The 21,248-nt window shown below is 23.1% G+C and overlaps 6 protein-coding genes across 6 annotated transcripts; all 6 read left to right on the top strand. All coding sequences in view use genetic code 6, as the record gives it.

Moving 5' to 3' along the window:
- Positions 1–496: 496 nt before the first annotated feature.
- TTHERM_00283130 (Fes/CIP4-like domain protein) lies at positions 497–3,852 on the top strand (the record flags this gene model as incomplete). The annotated part of the gene is made up of 11 exons (XM_001018169.2): positions 497–520; positions 610–770; positions 946–1,153; positions 1,244–1,359; positions 1,417–1,516; positions 1,567–1,701; positions 1,757–2,083; positions 2,574–2,717; positions 2,774–3,287; positions 3,354–3,673; positions 3,733–3,852. 11 exons carry the CDS (start codon positions 497–499, stop codon positions 3,850–3,852), a joined length of 2,169 nt encoding a protein of 722 aa, XP_001018169.2.
- A 983-nt stretch (positions 3,853–4,835) lies between these two features.
- On the top strand, positions 4,836–8,178 carry TTHERM_00283120 (DENN (AEX-3) domain protein; the record flags this gene model as incomplete). Its single annotated transcript, XM_001018168.2, has 3 exons — positions 4,836–5,420; positions 5,615–6,074; positions 6,473–8,178. 3 exons carry the CDS (start codon positions 4,836–4,838, stop codon positions 8,176–8,178), a joined length of 2,751 nt encoding a protein of 916 aa, XP_001018168.2.
- A 1,642-nt stretch (positions 8,179–9,820) lies between these two features.
- TTHERM_000283119 (hypothetical protein) lies at positions 9,821–10,225 on the top strand (the record flags this gene model as incomplete). Its single annotated transcript, XM_012798158.1, has 1 exon — positions 9,821–10,225. One exon carries the CDS (start codon positions 9,821–9,823, stop codon positions 10,223–10,225), a length of 405 nt encoding a protein of 134 aa, XP_012653612.1.
- A 411-nt stretch (positions 10,226–10,636) lies between these two features.
- TTHERM_00283110 (hypothetical protein) lies at positions 10,637–10,999 on the top strand (the record flags this gene model as incomplete). The annotated part of the gene is made up of 1 exon (XM_001018167.2): positions 10,637–10,999. One exon carries the CDS (start codon positions 10,637–10,639, stop codon positions 10,997–10,999), a length of 363 nt encoding a protein of 120 aa, XP_001018167.2.
- Positions 11,000–12,333: 1,334 nt separating this feature from the next.
- On the top strand, positions 12,334–13,971 carry TTHERM_00283100 (hypothetical protein; the record flags this gene model as incomplete). The annotated part of the gene is made up of 1 exon (XM_001018166.3): positions 12,334–13,971. The coding sequence occupies one exon, from the start codon at positions 12,334–12,336 to the stop codon at positions 13,969–13,971; it is 1,638 nt and encodes a 545-aa protein (XP_001018166.2).
- A 2,283-nt stretch (positions 13,972–16,254) lies between these two features.
- Positions 16,255–20,987, top strand: TTHERM_00283080 (PX domain protein; the record flags this gene model as incomplete). Its single annotated transcript, XM_001018164.2, has 9 exons — positions 16,255–16,362; positions 16,484–16,573; positions 16,729–16,915; positions 16,970–17,616; positions 17,848–18,079; positions 18,131–18,266; positions 18,326–18,479; positions 18,959–19,718; positions 20,311–20,987. The coding sequence occupies 9 exons, from the start codon at positions 16,255–16,257 to the stop codon at positions 20,985–20,987; spliced, it is 2,991 nt and encodes a 996-aa protein (XP_001018164.2).
- Between the last annotated feature and the right edge of the window lie 261 nt (positions 20,988–21,248).

Raw genomic sequence — 21,248 nt, 5'->3', positions numbered from 1 at the left:
TTATAAATTTTTTGAATATATTATGAAATTCTATGTATATTTTTTATGTGTTTGTATTGGAAATTGATTTAATTTGAGTTAAAGTCTTTCATTAATTATTTCTGATGAAAAGAAAACTCTTTAGTAATTTATTTATTCATTCCATTTCTATTTTAAATTTAATATCGCTTTTATAAGAAACTTGGCTTACTTTATTAATATTTGCTTGAAAATATGTATGTATTTTATTCTGTTGAAATTCACAAATTAATTCCTAAAATGGTTCATCAAATTTTATTGACATATTCTATTGATGTTTATTTATTATTATTAAATAAAAGTGTTTTGAGTTCTATTAAAAGTGTATAAATAAATAAATAATTTACGCCAAAAACTTTTACATAATCTTATTAGCGTAGTAATAAAATATATATATTTAGGTAATACTTGCTTGAGGCATAGCTGATAAATACAATACATTCTAATCAGTAATATTAAATAAATAAAAGCTTTAACCATGAGCTTCGCTAACGATCTTTGGGTAATTTGTTTAACTTTTGCATTTCTTAACATTGATAAAGTCATATATATGTAATAAATTGATAATCTTATTCATATTATTATGTTAAGGATAAATTTGAACAAGTATCAAGACTTTCACAAGAAAATAGAAAAGTGTTTGAAGATTTTATAGATCTCTTCTAAGAAAGAGCATAGGCAGAAGAGTCTTATTCAAAAACTATGGAAAAATTAACTATTAGATTGCAGAACTTATAGATAGGAAAAACTTAGTAATATTACTTAAAAACTTATTATTTATAATGACTAAATGTGCAAAAAATACATAGAAAAGAAAGAAATTTTAATGAAGAATAAAATATTGCAAATTAATTTTCCTCATTAAAATGAATTTAAATTTTTTTAATAAAAATTAATATTTACAGCATAAAAATTTTTTTTAAATAGAGGAGTTTAGAACATTATTAGTAGCCTTAAAACAAACTTTATGAATAGATCAGAGCAGGCTAAGGCTTTAAGTGAGCAGATATAAGTTGAAATATTAGAAAAGTCAAGGCAAATTATTAATGAATAAAACAACACTTCTAAAAAATTAATTTCAGATGGCAGAAAATTCGAAAAAGATCTGAAAACTGCTTAGGAAAATTTAGATAAGGTAGCTATCTTCTATAGATATTATAAATTATCACTTTACTATTTAAAGTAGTTAATTTAGATTTGGAATATCAATTTTTGTATAAAAAAGGCAAAACTAAAGTTTTTAAGAGCTGAAAGAGAAGCATAGAGCTGCTAAATACAAGATGAAATTCTCAAGCTTTCTCAGGACATATCATCTGAAAAAAGACAGAAGCAAGCACAAAAGTGATAAAAATAAAATTAATAGTGCTATTTATCTAATTAAAAAATAAAAAATATTAGGACAAAGCAATGTCTATCTGAAGTAAAGGAGTTAGATTAGTAATATAAATACTACTTGCTTGAGTTTAACAATACTCTTGACTTATTTTATGAGCAAATGGTATGTTTAAAAAAAAAGTTTAAAAAGAAGTAATTTATTTCTCATTTAAGAATAGAATACAAAATAGCTTGCAAGATTATGAATGCCAAAGAATAAACCAAATGAAAGACTCTGTTATGAAAAATTTAGTATTTGAAACATCATACATAAAGAACATAGAATATGATATTGATAACATCAGTGAAGTAGAAATAAATATATTTTTTTACTATTAAATTCAATTTATAATTTACAAAAAAGAAATTAGGATAAGTAGAAGCACAAAAAGACGTCTAAGAAATTATTAGCAGAAACTAGAGTAAAAGGCCAAAATAAGAACAAATAAAATATGAACCTTACATATCTTTCATTGGCAAGACAATTCAGTCGTTAGAATTAAAATATAAAAAGCTAAACACAGAAGATGTTATTGAAGAATATTTATCATATAAAACCAATCCCTAGCCTCAATCTGAATTTGCTAGTGATTAATTAAATTAAGAATTAAAGTCTTAGTGTGATGCTATTTACAGATAATATTAAGAAATACTCTAAGATTCTGACAAGGAAAAAGCTTTTTTTGATGATGTAATGTTTTATTTTTTTACAATAAAATAAATAAATTTCTGCTTTAACATAAAATAAAGGCTAATATACTTACTTGGTATTTATAAATAAAATATCTTTTTAAACATTAATAATTTAATGCATTCATTTTTCATAATTTAAGCAAAGATTTTTGTTTTTAATGCAAAAATTTTTAATAATTCCAAGATACTTTACATGAATTTGGTGATATTTTATTAATAGATAATTATTCTAATCTTTGGTATTAACTATTTTAATAGATATATAGATAGATTGCTGCATTCACTTCAATACAAATTCATAGAATAAAAATTTTAAAGAAACAATTATTGCCTTTATTTAATTTTAATTAGTTTAAATAGTTAATTTTATAGATTTATTTTTGAATGATATAATTAATTATAAAAGATTTTAGTTTATTTCAATAAAGTTTGAACAGTTTGTTTGTTAAAATTTTTTATTTTTCTAATATAAAACAAAAATTAACTAGATTGAAGAATCTTTAGATTCAAATTAATTAGGAAGAATAGTTTGGAGCTACTGCTTTAATTTTTATAGAATGAAGGGTACAAGTGAATTAACAAGCATCTAATTCAAAAATATTACATAGATATTTAATAGCCTGCTTGATAATGTAAATAGATATATTTAAGTAGAAGCATTAATTAATTAAATACATATTTTACAAAGTGCTTCAAAAACAAAGATTCAATAACAGCAAAAAGATTGATTTTACTAAGCTTTTCATTTTACACAACTCAAGAGAGTTTAGATTTTAAGAAGCTTAGGAAGCATTCAGATGAGTAGATATAAGAACTTATGGATGAGTTGCAAAAGAGTAAAGTAGATTTAGAAAACAAATCATAGTCTATGCCAGCAAACTAGAACTAAAACAAGGAGGAGGAAGAGTAAGAAGAAGAAGAGTAGAAAATAAATGTAAATGAAGTTAACAAAAATGATAAAAATATGCAAATTAGAAAAAAATCAAATAATGATGAATAAATAGAAGAGGAAAAAGTAGATTAAAACTAGATATTAAATGCAAATAAATAAGATTCAGTGGCTTCATAACTAGAATTTGAAATGGAAAAACGAAATTCGAAAAATATTGTAGTACCTGATGGAGTTCCAGAAAATAGTGAAGATTTATCATCACTAAGTCTTTTGGAAGCATAAAATTAAAAAGAGATTCTGAGAATATTCAGTAAGATAAACATAAATCAAACAAATTAATTTTATTTCCTGAATTAAATATTTTTATTAAAAATAGAACCTGAAGTTCCTATTAAGAAAGAAAAAATATATATTTAATACCAGCTTATGAATCACATAATTATAAAAAGCAAAGATTTCTGGGAAAGTTGTGCATTTGAAAGCGTGGTCTCAGAGCTACAAATAAAAAGTAGGAGAAAGATAGAAAAAAAAGAGAATTTTGATTATACCAAAGATAAGTATATCATTTTTGGCTAACTAGCTTCTGTATCACATCATATGCTTATATTCAATTTTGAAAAGCGTGAAATAAAAGACATAATCTAAAGGTATTCACGCTATTTCTCTCTTCCTGAAGATTAGCTCAACGATTTAATGGTAAAAAATGACATAAAAATAATTAAAGTTAACATTTTTTTTAATAATTAAAACAAAAGTTTACAGTGGAAAACCATGTCTAAAAGGTACCTCTTAATAACATTAATTATGATAATTAAGCTATAGAATAATCTAGTGGAAACTTTCTAAAAGATTTAGGATCATTTTTAAAAATATGATCCTGAAAAATTCTTATTTTATTTCTTTCTAAAAATCTTTAGAAAACAGCATAAAGTCTTTAATATTTAGCAAAAATAATTCTATTTTATCAATGACTTAAAATAATAACTGTATAATACTAAATAATATATAAATAAGTAACTTTATAATACATTTTTATATGTTAAATCTGTCTTAATATGTAAGTTTTGTATATTCTTTTATTAAAGTAAATTTTATTTTAATTTTTTAATAAGTTAAATTATTTTAGTTCATTTTATTAGACTCAACCAATAATCCAAAATTTAAAAACAATCAATAAAAATAAATTAAATGAATGATATGAACGTAAATTTGACGAGCACACAACATATGATGTGCGCAAACTTGCATTGGTATTTTGTGCACAAAAAAACTTTACCGATTTGTTTTAATTTTTTTTTAGCAAAAATGAATGGGGGGGCATTACACTTTTGCGCACATAAAATCCTATTCAAAGTTTGTGCAAAAAAAATTGATGCAATTTTATGCACTTGCTTTTATGCTCATGCTATGTAAATAATAGATGTAATATATTAGCAAATTCAAGGTAAATAAAAATGCTTAACTAATAACTACATTAAAAAATAAATAAAAATCAAAACTAATCTTTGTCACAATAAGAATTTCAAAAATAATTTATGTGTAAATTTCTTTGATAAAATTAATGCTAAATACTAATATTTATTTTACATGATATTAATTTTTTGAATTTATAGAATTTGTTCCCTCTTCTGTGATTTGGGTTATTAAACTTTATGAATCGACCTTATTGAGATTAGATAATTTTAGATATGTTTGGTTGGACATTTTCAATTTATCTTATAAATAAAAAGGGTAATTTAAAATAAATATTTTTATTATAAATTATTTGTGATAACTTATCAAAGATAGAGATTGATTCCGGGTTTATTAATTAATTAATTTATTAAATTAATACATTGATAAATTTCATTTTGTCTGAATGATTAATTTGGGCCAGTTGTAAAGTAAAGACTTTTATGGGTTAAAAAATAGAGAAAAAGATGACATAATAGAATAATTAATAGAGAGAGTTGAGTACTTATAAAACCAAAAAGATGCATATAAAAACTTATCAGATAATTTGTAGTTCAATTATTAGAGAATGAAGGACTTGTATAATTTTGAACAGGATAAATGCCATTAATTAAAAGAAGATAATAAGAATTTAAGAAATGAAATATACCATTTAAAATATAAATTAGACTCATTAGCTGATGAAGATGTAGAAATTCCAGTACAATAAGTTATAGATACACCTTTAAGCAAAGCGAATTAGGCAAATAATCAATTTAATCTAACATTCACACGCAATGCAATGAGCAATACTAATAATAATTAATTGAATTAAATATCTACTCTTAATGACTTAAACAATTAACAAAAAAACAAGCTAATTAGATAACAATCACATCTCAGCTAGAATTCTAATAGTGCAGCTATGAACTAAAGTATCGAATAAAAAAAAATAATTGACACTAATTAATAAGAAGAGTCAGAGGCTATTTAATTCCCATAGAGTTTTTAGGTATTTCATTATTCTTTTTTAATTTATAAAACTGAATTAATTAATATAGACATACCAAACAAAATTAATCAAATTAATTATTGATGAATAATTTTTAAATTTTTGATTTACTAATTAATTAATCAATCATTATTTATCATACAAATATTATTTCAAAATTTAATTCTTAATATATTTTCTAAAATGGTAAAAAGAAAATTAACTTTCAAGATGAAGAGAGCAGGTAATAAGCAGATATAAATAAGAGATATAATGTTAAAATAGGTGATCTTCTCTTTTAGGATTTCTTATTGATTGGCCCTTCTTTAGATGAATTAAATGGAAAGTGTCCTATCGGTGAAGGAGGGATTAATAAATTACTGATGCTCAACAATTCTGAGAGCCAAAGAAACAGCTAAGGTTTGGTCGGATAAAATGCTAAGAGTTTAAATGATGGCGAAGATGCTTATTTTTCATAAGAAATACTATTTGATTTACTTAAAAATAAGCTAGATGAATCATAATAAGAAGTAATATCAAAGCATCCATTTCCTTTTAAAGTGAAATGTAGAAAAATTAAATTGAAAAAACAAGAAAACTTCCCCTAAGAAATATAAAAAATATTCACTGAAAACAAAGTGCAAGACATAAAACAGTTTGTGTTTACTATGGAAGGTAAATTTTCAAAGAATTTTACAATTTTCATTTAAAATTTAATCTGTTTAAAAGTTATTTAATAAAAAATGGAAAAATTTATTTTATCAAATGAGAACTTTTCTATTTTCTGAGAAATAAACGAGCATATTTATTCTCTTTCATTTTTCAAATTATGACATATAATTTTTACAAATATTATCAATCAAAGAAAATGAATCTAATTTTTACCTTATTAGAACTATTTATGGAAAAAACAAAAATTTTATAAAATAATAAAAATAAGAAGAAAAAAATCAGATAACTTTTTTTTAACTCTAAAACAAATAAAAATGGTTTTTTATTAAAAATATATGAATTTTTTATTTTGATTATCTTGAAAAGCTTTATTTTTATCCTAAAATTTTAAATAAAAATAGGAGAACATAGAATGGCGAAGGATGCTTATAAAGAATAATTCAATAAGCTTGTTGAATTGTGTAATCCTTGTAAAAAATAATATTGTATTTATTTCGAATGGGAAGATTTTATTTTCACTGAAAAAGATAAAAACACTTTATTTAAATGCTAATTTGCATTTTGTTTTGTTACATATTATCCCTTTTTTAGCTTTTTCAGGGAAGTTGTGTGCCATATTATTTCCAAAATATAGAAAAAGAGAATTCCTTTAATAAGAGTTTTTTTGGATAACAAATAAGATATTAATTAAATAATTGAGTAATTGTCTAAAACTTATAGTAAAAACTTATTAGATCTATAATTGGTTATGCCATAAATGCTACAGACTATTTAGTTTAGTGCCTAAGAAGAAGAGGATGAAATAGAATCTAACTCAACTTTATAGGCACAAGAAGATTTAGTCGATTAAAGAAATTCCTTCAGCTAGTTTAAACCGAATGTTCAATCAGAGAATTCCTCAAGGGTATCTTATATGGTCCCAAATTATTAATAACTTAGATTGCTCGAGACAAGCTAGAATAGTGGGAGTAATTGGATATTTTAAATGTTTACTTTTGATGATTTTTGGATGATATTAACTCTCGTAATGCTGGAATAAAATATTGCCTTTTTTAGTTCTAGCATTCAATTAGTAGCAGGTGCTTTACAAACTTTTGCTTCTATATATAAGCCATTTACTTAATGCAATTTGCCAATTCTACACATATTTGAAAATAATCTTACTTACCTTGAATCTCCATTTCCCTTCTTAAGTGGAATCAACCAAAACTAAAATTACATAAAGTAAAATAAAATTATTTGTGAAGATTCTAGGTCAGTCACATTCATAGATTTAGACAATCGTAAAATTCATTTAAGTGAAGATGCAATAAAGTTATTTGAAGAATAAAATTGTTACATGAACTACACTAAATATATTTATGAACTTAGAAAAGCTTATGGTATCTTACAGATACAGCCCTACAGATAAATGGTAGCATCAAATTTCACAGAATTCTTCAGCCATTCATTCAAATTATATAATCACATGGTATTTTAAAGTCCTCCGATACCTCAAAACTTAATTCAAAAATACAAGAGCTAGCAGCAATTGTCATCGATGATTTAAAAAAATCCTGCTATGCTATCAGAAGGAAAGAATTTAAATTTATAGACAAAATCATATAACAATATACCATTTGGTAATACGAATTCTAAGACTGAACTTTATAATAATACAGATATGTTCAATGAAAAAGGAATAATAAATTATGCAATAGATAAAAGAAACTTGAGTCGTTATCAAAATGATTAATCAGAGGAAGCTAAAAGTATTTACATTCAATAGAAAAATAGTTACTATGCTATGCTCAAGGACTTAAAAACTAAAGCTCTGGAAGAATTTTACGAATATCTTGAAAAAACATTTCAATATTACATTTTAGACAACTTGCCAAAAGATTAAAATTTAAACACTAACTTCAAAGATATAAACATCTAGGAGTTCCATGATAGAATACTTAAAAAATGTGAAGAAAAAAATTTCACAAAGCTCTTTCTAAAAACCTAAACATTTTCATATTATTCATAATAATATTACGAAAATGAGAATCAAAAACCAACAACATCAAGTACTAAGGCTACATACAGTCAGCCATCTACAGCAAATCCATTAAACAAATTTTGAAATTATTTAATTTATCATTCATTCTTGTTCTATATAGTAAAAAGATTCTTTATCTTTAATTGTTCATAATTTCCTTAATATATTTTAAGTTTTTATAAGAACTTTTTTAAATAATTTTTATTAATTAAAAAAAATCTGAAAAAACATACACTACCAACTTAAAGTTATTTAAAATATCAGTTTTGTAGATACTTAGGCGTTACCTATATATTTATTTTAAAGATTTGAATTTAGAAATATTAATATCATTTAGATAAATAACAAAAATGCTAAAATGCATTTTTAAAAATTATATCTCTATAAAATGTAAATTAAAACAGAATTTAATTAATAAGCTAATTAGTTAAACAAAAATACAAATTTTTTGCAAAATATTAAAAAAAGAAAAATTAATATTTTAAGCTTTATCACCTAATTTCTTTTAATTCAAATAGAAAAAATAAAATTAAATAAATTAATAAAAGAAATATTTTATCACTTTCATTTGATTTACCTCCATATTTATAAAAGATTTCTGATCATTTATTTAATTTGAATTTTATCTTATTTTAGCAGAGTCAATAAAAATTTAATTGATTAATTTTTATTCAGGTTTTCTTTAAATTTATTTTAGATTTCTCTATTTAAAGATAAATTGTTTTTTATCTATTTTTCCGTTTTTTGAAATGTTTGAAATAACAGATAAATAAGTTTTTATTTTTCTCATATACCAATCAGGCTATAAGTGATGAATTTAAGATTTAAAAAATGATAATTTTATTGATTAATTTAAAATACAATTGGATGATTACATAAATGACATACCATTAACAAGATTTCGTCTTATGAATTTCGCAAAACAATCTGATGCGTATTAATTAATTAATAATTATTAATCTTTGTTTGAAATCAATTTTTTTTACTTTAGTTAATAATTATATTGGCTAACTTACTTCATCAAACAGCAAATAATTTAGTTTTTTTGATTTTATATAAAGTTACAATTTTTGTATTTTTTCTCAAAATTAAAAAAAAGATGTTAAATTATGAATAATTCTTTTACAATTTGCTACATTTTTAAAAGTCTTCTATTTCTTTTCATTTTTAATTTAGCTAGTTTGAGAATTTAGAGGCCGAATAAAGGCTTATCTTTAATGACTATTTTTGTATATTATTTTGTAGATTGTAAATAGTTGATCACTTTGAATTTAAATTTTAAGAGGGAAAAAAAATATGTTAAGCGTAATTTGATTTACATTAATAGAAAATAGTTTTTAAATGTAAGAAAAATAATAAGAAATTATACAGAAAACACGTTTTTGTTTTTATTTATTTTTTGAATTTAATATATTTTTAATAAAAAAAGAAAATTTAATCTAACAACAAACAATTTACAGATGTAATGACGTAAATGAATAGATGATTATTAGATATTTTAATTCTAACAAAAAGTAACAAAATTAAATTTTTTTCATGTAAGAACTTAAATTTTAAATATTATATTCTATGGTATTAAACAATAAAAATAGTAATGGATTATCTTCAATGATTTATTGACAACTGGACTTAAATTATTTGATTATAGTGATTCTATTATTTATTAATATTAGGGAATTTTATATTCAAATTATTAGAATATATAGCAAGCTTATTAGTTTTTAAGATGATTATAATACTTAAAAAAGTGATTGATTTATATTCTGATAGAAATTACTCTTGCGAAACTCTTCAGACGTTTTCTTGTCTAGTAAATTGCATTTCTTTCTTTAAGAAATACTAATAATGGTGTATTTAACCAGCTTAGTAAATCTAATCTGTTACAAACATTTATTCAAAATAAGGTAAAAGCACGAAGTAGTTATATGGCAGAATGAACGAATAAATTTAGAAGGGTTTTTATTTGATTATAAATTCTTTATCACATAATATAATCAGATTTCTAAAGTATAGTTAGTGTTTTCAAAAATATATAATATAATAGACAAAATATGAGAAAAAAATTGATTATTATATAATTTACTTAACCTTGTTAAGCTCAATCAAAAATTTAGGTTTTAGTTATTATTGATCATTAAGATAGGTGTTTATGGACAAAATTTACGTCAAACTGTCTGATAATTAAGTTTTTTGTGATTGACTAAAGATAATTTATTTCTCTAGTTAAAATTTTTTAATTTTTGATAAAAATGAGTCAAATGAGTTGGAGAGCTTTTGTATTCCTTAACATTTGTTCATTGCATGCAAAAATATATAAGCCTAATTATTTTTGATAAATTTGTTGAATAATTATTTGTAGATTCCTTTAAATAATCTAAAATTTTTTCCAGAAGATTGATAGAGGATCACTTTTACCAAAATCAATCTACTTTAGTCGTAAACAAATACTTGTATTATCACAAAAATGTTACTAATTTTCTCTATTCTTTTAGTATTTTAGTCTTTAAAATATTGAACATCTGTAATAAATTTGTGAAAATAAATGAATGGCATTTCTACTAAAATCCTCTTAAAAATGTCAGATAAAATAAGTTAAAGTTGTGCTTTATTATTAAAGTCTAATCAACTAAATGTTATTAATCTTATATTTAACAATCAAATATTTTCATAAAAACATTTAAGTAAATTAAATTTCAAATATCATCCAATGATTTTTATAGTGTTTGATGTTTTTTTTAACTATATGCAGGATGAGATCTTTATTAAAAATTTATCAGTCTTTAATCTTTATCAATTAAGACAAAATAAAAATGTAAAAAACGATCTTAATAAAGCCAGTATAATAGACAGTCATAAATATTTGAACGGTAGAGAAGGAGAAAAGCAGGAATAAGAAATTCATTGATAATATCAATTACTATTACTAATTTTACAATTAAAATAGATGATAGCATGTTTTTACAATAATTGACTAGTAGAAAATGCCTTTTTAATTCAAATATATGAGTGCATCATGTATATATTTATAAATTACGATATATACTTTTATGTTATATGCTTGTTAGCGATCATAATTTTAACAAGGTTGTTAGCTGAATTCTTTTATTTATTACTATTTTTATCAAAAATCTAGAAACCTTTGTGCTTTGTAGTGGGGAGCGAATGAGCGAGTGGGTGATTAAGTACAAGTATATTTTTTAAATAAAAGAAGTTTCACCTCAAACTAGCTCTTTTTGTTTAATGAAATACTAATTTGATGATAAAGTCTTTGTTATTTTATATAAATCGCACTTTTTGGTCTCACTTACCAAAAGTCTGTAAAGTTATGAGCATGTATATACTTGCAATGAAATCTATTTGTATTTAATGATTATTTTTAGCATTTACTTTATAATGTATATATGTATGTATGCTTGTATGGCTTATTTAAGGCAAGTAATTAATGGGGTTGTCTTATGTTTTGTTTGAAATGAAAGAATTAATTAAGGAATTGGCTTATAATGATTATTGTTGCTAAAAAATAAAAGAAAATAAAAAATAAAAGAAAGTTAGACACTCACTCACTCCTGCCAAGAAAGAAAAATCGCATTACGCTTTTTTCTTGATAATAAGTCACAATCGCTGCTTTTGCGCGTCTGTTTATCCCTAATTCAGTCACACTAATAAATTAATAAATTAATTAAAAAAATAAATTAAATTAAATAAGATAAAATCCTATCTTATAACCTCTTTCTATCTTAATTGAATAAATCAATAAATAAATCATCAAGAGAAAAAAAGATTAACAAAAGACCATTCATATTTTCAACTTGAAAATAAGAAAAAGAAAAGAAAAATCATAATTAATTAAATAATTAAATACTGAACTATCTATCAGACTCTATAAATCATATTTGCGAAACAAAATCAAAAAATCAAAAACAAATAAATAAATAAACAAACATTCATAATCAAACAAATATTAATTAATTAATTAATTATTACAACTCTTTTTATAGCAAATTTAAAAAAGAAAGGCATATATTCATTCATTCATACATTCATACAGACCACTTAATTATTAACTATAAAAATATTGCATACCCACTTATAAGCTCAATCGATTCCACATAGCGTTACTCAATATTTTAAGGAAAGTTAGCATAAAAACAATTTAAAGGACCAGATTTGTCAGCAATGAACCAAGAAGAAGGTTTAATGATAGAATATTTATCGAAGGTTGCAGAATTAATACTCTAAATGCGTTATGATCCATAAATTCTCGCATCAGCATCAGCTACTTTATCCTCTCAAGCAAGTAATAGCAATTCAAACCCAGGCGGTCGAAGTAGTAACCAGAAATTTGGTTTTGTTTTACCCAAATAGCAATATAAGATGTGCAATATCATCACAGAAAAGTGGAATAGCTCTTGCACTGCAATGACAGTAGAGTTTTTCTTACAAAAAAAATCTGATGGCACTAATTATTGCATTGAACAATGGTAGTTTTGCTACGAAAAAGAATTTGCTCTCCCTTCAAACGCTCTAAACGGAAGCAGTAATAGCAATAACACAAATGGTAAAAGCAATTCAGCTCCATCTGCAGCTAACAAAAAGAATAAAAAGCAAAGCACAGATATGAAATTATCAATCTTATCTAGAAGCATTGTAAGCCTATTGATAAATACCCCACTTTGGTAATTTTACATTCAATCAGAAAATCGAACTATTAAGAACGCCTATATCTTAGATTACAAGATTTCATTTGCTAAAAACAAACCTCTTAGCAATGCTGCATCGATCTAGTTTTCTGAATTGCAATTAACTTCTGGCTCACTTATGTTCAACTGCTTCTACTTTAAAGATTTAGAAAAAATACTACTTAGCTCAGTAAATAACTCTGGAACTTAAAATTTATAAAATTGCTATGCACAATGTTCTAATAACTGTTCTAATAATTGTATATCTGGAAATTGTCGTGGCGGCAATACAAACAATAACAATTCTGGAATTAGTAATAATCTGAATTCTGTCAGCACAGCCCACTCAAGTCCCAATACAATTAACAATATAAATACTAACTAGTATGTTCCAAATTTCAAAAAGAAGCACGAGCGTGAGCGCTTTTTAAGTGATAACCTTGATTTAAAAGATCTCCTTCCATAAAGCAATTAAAATACTTGCAATATTTCAGCCAGTACTAGAATCAATACTTAGCTCAACAAAGAAAACATACCTAGAAGCAAGCATGGTATTATTTAAAATTAAAATAATATGACTTTCCGTTTCTCATTCAGTGACAACGAACCCCTTTCTGATGAAGAGAAAAAAATAATTAATCATCATTTAAGACAAAGCTCTGTAGTTTCAGTATATTCCCGCAAAGACGACATCACAATTGTAAGCACTCCTGAAGAGATAGCCCTTAAAATGAGTGATGGATAAGCTAACGACTTGGGTGGACTTGAAATAGAAATGGTTCTTGAAGAAGATAAAGTTAACAACTGCAGACCATTTCCTACCTCTGCTTAAAATATTTGCTATGATGAACCAAGCGCCAAAAAATAGCAGGAATAGTCTAATTAATAACAAATTTAGACTAAATCAAAAGAAAAAAACCATAAAGATAAAAAATATGGTGATATGGATGATAAATATAATGTAAATTAGATAATTTCTTCAAAGGCAATGTAAGAAACTCCTGCCGCTTAAATCATTATAGATGACGATTTTGATTTCTAATTTATAGAAGAAGAAAGTGACAAACAACTAGATTTAGCTATCAAAAAGCTATCAGATCTCATCAATCAACATAAAGTTTCAATCCGTGAGTAAACAGCTTCTTAGTCTGCCTTTGAGCTATACCAATCTCTGACTAAATATGTAGAAAATTATTGAGAATATTCTACAACATTTAAAATAATACTTAATAAAAATTGGAGGTAATACTATTAATATATAATGATCAGAGCTTGTATGAAAAGAGATAGCTAAAAACTTAACAAAATTATAAATTAGTTGCAATTAAATAACATCAGAATAGAAAATTTTTACTCATTCCATTAGATTCTTAGCAATTCGAATCCAAAAACTTTAATTTCAATTAATAATTTAAATTTAAAAAGAATCATTTCAAAGCTTCCAAGGTGTAACCTAGGCATTTAATAAATCTGATTAAACATAAAATTAATATATTTGATAATCATGTTTTTAATTAGACTTGCTTCTGCTTGCTGATTTAAATAGAAATATATTATGATGATCTTTTGGTAAAGAAAATATTAAATCAAAAAACACAAACTTTTATTTATAAAACCTAAAATTCTATGTTTATAATAGCACACAGTTCATTTAATACTTTAAAGAATCAAAGTGAAAACTCCACCAACAAATCTTTTAATAATAATAATAATAATTATCATCTCACTAATCTTAACATGTAAATGATTGTACAAATGTAAACAATGTTTCAATATTTATCCCAAATCTTCCTCCCTCCATAATTTTAATAATAAAAAATCAAAGAAAAAATATTCTATTCTGTTTTAATGTGCCTCAGCTTTCATTTTCTTTAGCCTCTAATTTAACCAAACAACCCATCAAGCTACCTTCACTAAAATACCTTAAATTATCTTGATTCACTCTATATATAAATACTACTACAAAAGTCATTGATAATTTATAAAGCTAAAACTAATCAAAAATACTTCTTTCTTTGTTTATTATAATAAGATATTTTGAAAAAATAAAAATTAATGCTTTTTAATATCAGAAGTAAATTAATTAATCAATCATTTTTTATAATTATGATTGCCATTTTTATATTAAAATAAACATATAGATTTTATTTTTTACTCTATATTAAAATACTTTTGTTTCATAAAATATAATTTTTTTGTTATTCAATTTATTTGTAAATTACTACTTATTGGTGTACTTATTTTATATTTTTTTCAATGCCTAAGCTTTTTAGTACATAAATCTTTATTTAAAATAATTAATTAATTCCTTTTTAACTTTTAATTTTAAATATTGCAAGATTACATTCTTAGAAATTTCTATCAACTTTAATTATTTTCTTTCATGTAAAGCTTTTCTATTTTATAATTTTTGTTTATAATATTGAAAAAAAGAATAATAAAAATAAATTAATAACATTTAAGAATATTCTTACATAACGTTTAACAAGTAATGTATTTTTTTTAATATTTTCAATATTTATTTAATGTTTATATAGAAAATCATAATTAATGGATATTTAATTTAATGGATTCTTATTATTTTATTTTTTACTTTTCTTTTCTTTTTCATTTTCCTTTGTCTATTAATTTATTAAAATCAATTAAATTTTTGAATATTTTAACAATTTTAAAAATTTAATTCAAAGAATTAAAAAAGTCATCTTTTATAAGTAAAAATATGTTAATTCGATATAACTTCTAAACTAAAAGTAGCTATTATGATATAATTTAATAAAAATATATAATTTGTAAACGAATTTATAAATATTTTAATTAATACAATTTTAATTTTTAACGTTTAATTTTTTTATTAAAGAGAGAAGAAAAAAAAAGTAAATGATTTAATTATATCTGATTTGAATTAGAATTAATATTTAATTAAAATTTTTCTCATTTGTTAGCAAATTTTCTAAAAAATTTAGATTTAAAATGAATTTTAAATAAGAGAAATGAAAGGAACTTACAATAAATTTGGAAAATGTAGAAGTTTTGTTAAAAAAAGTGTAAATTGTGAAATTCTGATAAATTATAACATGAAGGTATCTATAATATTTAAGATTAAGTAATGGTGATTAATAATCTATCTAAATAAGTGTGTTTTTTGCTGATTAGGATATTATCTTATGATAAAAGAAGAATGGAGACCGGTTTATAAAGAGACTAAGACTGGAATTATATAAAAAGTTAAAGGTATTTAAAAGGTAATTAAAATAGTAAGCATTTTTAATTCTTAATCTAATAGTTTGCAAAAAATTTTGTAATTTTTTTATCAGAAAAAAAATATTAATAAAGCTATTTGTGTTAGTATTTGATAGAACTTTAAATTTTTGTAAAACTCAATAGCAGAAGGTTAACAATTAAACAAGCAAAAAATAATAATTAGCTAAACTTTAAGCGAAGTTCGTTTTTCATTTTGAATAGAAGCAAAAATTAAATTCTCATGAATCAAGACGAAGTTTAAGAAACAATTGAACAAGCTCTTAGTATTGATGCTTCAAGTATACAGATTGTTGTTTAAGAACCAGAGAGAAAAATACTCTCATCTGTCGTAATTAATTAATTAATTAATTAACTAATTTCATAAATATTATGCTTATCAATAATAAATTTTACAAAACACTATTCTAATATGGTAATTTAATCAAATTTTTTTGCATAAATCAATTTAGACCTACTATCCGATAGATATTTAACTAGGAGAAGTAGAAAAAATAACAGTTTATAAAAGATATAGTGAATTCGAAGCTCTGTATTAAGTGGTAATTGATTATTTTTTTTAAATTAGGAATGATCTAAAATATCAAAAAAAGCAGCAGATAGTTAAATTTTAGCGAAAAATGAAGAATTCATTAGCATTATCACTTCTAAAATATTTTATAAGCAATAAATTTGAATTTTATTTTATTTTTTATAGTTGGAGATGAAATATCATAACTTTAAGTTTCCTGAGCTGCCATCTAAACTTTAAGTTTTCAATAAAAGTTAAACAAGAAAAAAATCTTTTTAAGAAGTGTTTGACACAATCTTAAAATATGCAGTAATGTATCCTGAAAAGAGACTAGATTTCATACAATCATTATTTGTTTTTCTTCTTGAGGATAGTAATATTTCTTTATGTGCTCACAAAAGTTATAAAATTTAATTAAACTTTTAAGTAAAGAATAAAGGAAAGAAAAGAAGGATTAAAAAGTCTTTTACTCTAGATAATTCAGAAGCAGGCTTAGTAAGTCCATCTCTAATTTCTTAAACTGAAGAGGCTATTTCTGAAGATAGCGCATCATTTAATGATATGAAAGGTATTTCAGGAAGTATGAGTGGAGGTTTTACCCAATCACCAATTTAACAAAACAACAACAATTCAATCTAAAACGAAATCGTTTCTAAACTTGGCAGTACAGGCGAATTAGGAACAACTAAAGAAACTACTATTTAGAATGAAACTTAAAATTTAACACCAAATGATATAAATACTTAAGAAAATTATTAAGTAGAACCAGAGTACACATTTCAAAGGAGAGATGCAATCTATAAGATGTCTATTTGTTCTAATGATGATATGATTGTTGAAACTCCAGTAAGAAAAAGATTAGATAGTGAAGACTTAGGAAGCAAATTATTCAATTCAAAATGTAAAGAAAAAGAATAAGAATAAATAACTAAAATAGATGAAGTTGAATCTGAAGAAGAAAAAATATCCAATTTCAATTTCAAAATGCAATTTAAATTTTATTACAAAGATAAATTCGATACTTATTTTGTCAAATTTAAAGGCCATGATATGCTCCTCTACTCTAAAATTTATGTATTAAATTTCATTAAATTTTCTTTCATTTAGTCAATCAATATTTTTAATCTTTGACTAAAATTAATGAACCTTTTACAAGTTAATTATTTATTTATTTATTAATTTTTTTAGCAACAATTTTTTAATTTCAAACAAATTTTATTTTGTCTTGAAAAAAGTTAAAATTTCAATAAATAAATTAATAAATTATGCTTATTTGATATCCAAACATTTATTGAAAATATTTAGGACAGCAATTTCAGCAAATTAATTTGCATACATGAAATGATAATAAAGAAGAGTGAAACAGAAGAAAATTTTATAGAAATGTATCATCAACATGATTATAAACCAATTTAAATCTAAACAACCAGTCAGAGAAAAATGAATAATTTGATAAATCAGATAGAAGAATATGGTAAATCTACAAAGTTTGATTCATCAAACTCGTTTACTCCAATTGGAAAAGTTGTGATGCTAGGTGAATATTTAATTTATAAAAAAATTTTATTTAAATTTAATTTAAATTTAGTAAATAGATGCTTAAATATTGGAATTCCTAACGGTGAACCTGTCCTTATTAAATTGAAAACACATCACTTTACATTTGAGTCTTCAATTCATATTCATACTTAGAATGGTATTTTCATAAAATAAGAGTTTTCATTGTAAGTTATTTAAATGTCATTTCTTAAATTTAATTCTAACAAACTTTTTATCAATATAGCCCTATCAGCAATCCTTATGAGACTATTTACATAGAATTTTATCATTTGGTAAATGATTCTTGGCTTAGAAAAAAGCTTAAAGAAAATTTGATTGGTAGAGCTAAATTTAATTACATTGACATGATTAGCTTGAATGCAGGATATGTCATAGAAGTAATATGCTTTAATATTTTCAAAAAATATATATTTATTAGCTTACTCATAAGAAAATAAAAAGACTTTTTATTTATCCTAAAATTTTTACTTACAATTTTTTAAAATTACAAACACGAATTAATTATAAAAAAATTAATCCATTAATCAATCAATCATTCAGTCCTTAAAGAAATTTTTAATAATTTTTAAATATGGATAATAAAAATATTAATAAATATAAGTTTTTATGATTGAGACAGAATTTAAAACATTAAATTTTGATATTCAATCATTTTTTTAAACATTTTTGAATGAATAATTGAGTATTCTTGTATTTGGCAATTTATGTTACAATTTAAATTAATTTTGAAAGTAACTTTAATTAATCGTGTCAGTAAATTAATTTTAAATTATATGAGCTTAATTTTTTTATAGGCCTTATTGATATTTTATCTTTAGTAAAAGAAATAGTGAATATTTATATATTTATAAATTAGGGAATGATTCTAGATATTGAGCTTGTGGATGATAATTAGAACAACCAAAAGAAGAAAGTACCATTAAAAATAAGTGTAAGAAATGATACGAATAGGTTTAGCATTTTCGCTAAGAATCCTCAAGGTTATGAAGAGGGAGAAAAAAAAATGTCAAGCATAGATTTATTTATTGTCAGTTTTTACAGATTTAGGAGAATTATTGGATATATTTCAAAGTTCTTTTAAATTATGGAAGACCTTTTTTACTTTAAATACCCTAAATTAAGTAACCTATTTTTTGCTATTATCCTTCTATATGTGATTTGCTGTGACCCTAGTAGAATTTTCACACATATATTCATGCTTATTGCTCTACTTTGTTTATCATTTTAAAAGGACATCAGATAAAAGTTGGATGTCTTCTTCAAAGACTAACTTCTTGATTAAAAAAATTTGTTTTTTGCAGAGCCATCATTTCTCACAGATGATGAAGAATTGTATGAGCAAATGAGAAATAGCTTTGATAAAATCAATATTTAAAAGATAGTAGTTGAAGATAATGACGATGAGTCTACTTCAATATTCTAAAAATACTAAAATTTGAAAAAAAAGTTCACTTAAATTCACAGGTACCTTACCACTATATGCAACTTCTGCGAGAAAATAAAAAATATATTTACTTGGAAAGACCCAGTAGTGACAACATATTTAATTATTTTCTTGTTTTTGCTTTGTATTATCATTCATGCTCTTCCAATCAGACTCTTCCTGATAGTTGTAGGTAAAACATCAAATTATAATTAAATATTTTTATAATCTTTATTCAATTCATGATATGGATTGCAAATCTAGTATTAATTTCTGGTTTTTTATACAAATCAAGAATTTGCTAAAATTAAATATGATAATTTTTTTACTGTTAGAACACTGCATTCATTTTGATTTACAATTTAATTACTGATTCAAAATTCAATAATTTATTGTTACTAATCAGATTTAAAATTTTAAAAAATAAACATTGTTATAAAGGATGATTTCTTAAAAGACTATATACGCATTAAACCCAATCCATAACTTAAAAAGGCGTTATAAATAATAGGGCAAATTAATTTTTATTAATAGTAATTTACTGGCTCTATAGTTTGATTATTAAAATTCTTGCAGCTAGATTTTAAATAACTTCACTTATTTTACTAAGTATTTTGATATGTATTAAGGGCTTTTAGAATAATTTCTCTATTCTGTTTTTATTTTGTAAATTTAATAAAGTCATACACAAAAATCTAATTTATTAAATCATAAATTGGGAATATTTCAAATTAATTTTTTTATGTGATAAAGAAAATTAATTTACAATTTTATTTTTAAATTAGTTCTAGCTATTTATTAGGATGGTAAATAAGCGCTTAAAGTAAGGAGAAATTTTAACAAACAAATTTCGCTAAGTGTTTGTGAATACAGTCTAAGAAAAAATTTAGGTTTGAGTAAGGATTAAGTAGATTTTACTAAACAGTGGACTAAAAATGAGAAATTGCAAAAATAAATTACTGAAGATTTTTATTAGCATTTGTAAGTTGTCTTATGGGAAGGTTCTTTGAAAATTTTTGACTGCCCAATAACTCTAAGTGAAGAAATATCTAAGTGCACTACTCTTTTAACACTATATGCAGGTGATAAGATTTAAGCGAGTGACCAACTTTTTGAAGAGATTCGTAAATAGGTGTATCCAAAAAGGTCTATAGTGGAAAACATCTACTATTATTTATTTAATTTCATATATAACATTCCAAGCGATTATTATCGCTTATTGAATCCTAATAAAATACAACAGCATTTTGAAGAGTAGAATTAAAGAAAGAATAAATAAATCTAAGATTAGAAAACCTAGAAATTAGTTAATTAAACCATTAAATAAGAAAGTAGCTTATCCCCTAAACTTGAAAAAAAGTCAAATGCAGATGAAAGAAATCTTTCTAAAGATGAAAAAGGCTTTAACTTGGAAGATAAAAAGCTAAGTTAAGAGGACAAGAAATAAAAAAAAGAAGAATGAAAAAGAAAATAATTCAATCAATAAATCACAATTCTAATAAAAATTTAAACTTTATGGCCAATAGACTGCTTCAAAAAATACAGTTTAATTTAATGCTAGCTTACAAAAAAACTAAAACCAGTAAAGAAGCAGGATTATTGAATCGAGAGTTACAGCAATTGTTAATAATATGTAAACACACACAACCTCTAAAAATTTTTCAATTTTGTAATTATAAAATAAAAATAATGTAATAAAAATATTTAAAATGTAAAGTAAAAT

Source organism: Tetrahymena thermophila (genome assembly GCF_000189635.1).
Source record: "Tetrahymena thermophila SB210 genomic scaffold scf_8254600, whole genome shotgun sequence".
In the NCBI taxonomy this organism is placed as follows: Eukaryota; Ciliophora; class Oligohymenophorea; order Hymenostomatida; family Tetrahymenidae; genus Tetrahymena; species Tetrahymena thermophila.
The sequence above is the reverse complement of the archived record's forward strand: the minus strand, read 5'-3'. Positions and strand labels throughout refer to the sequence as shown.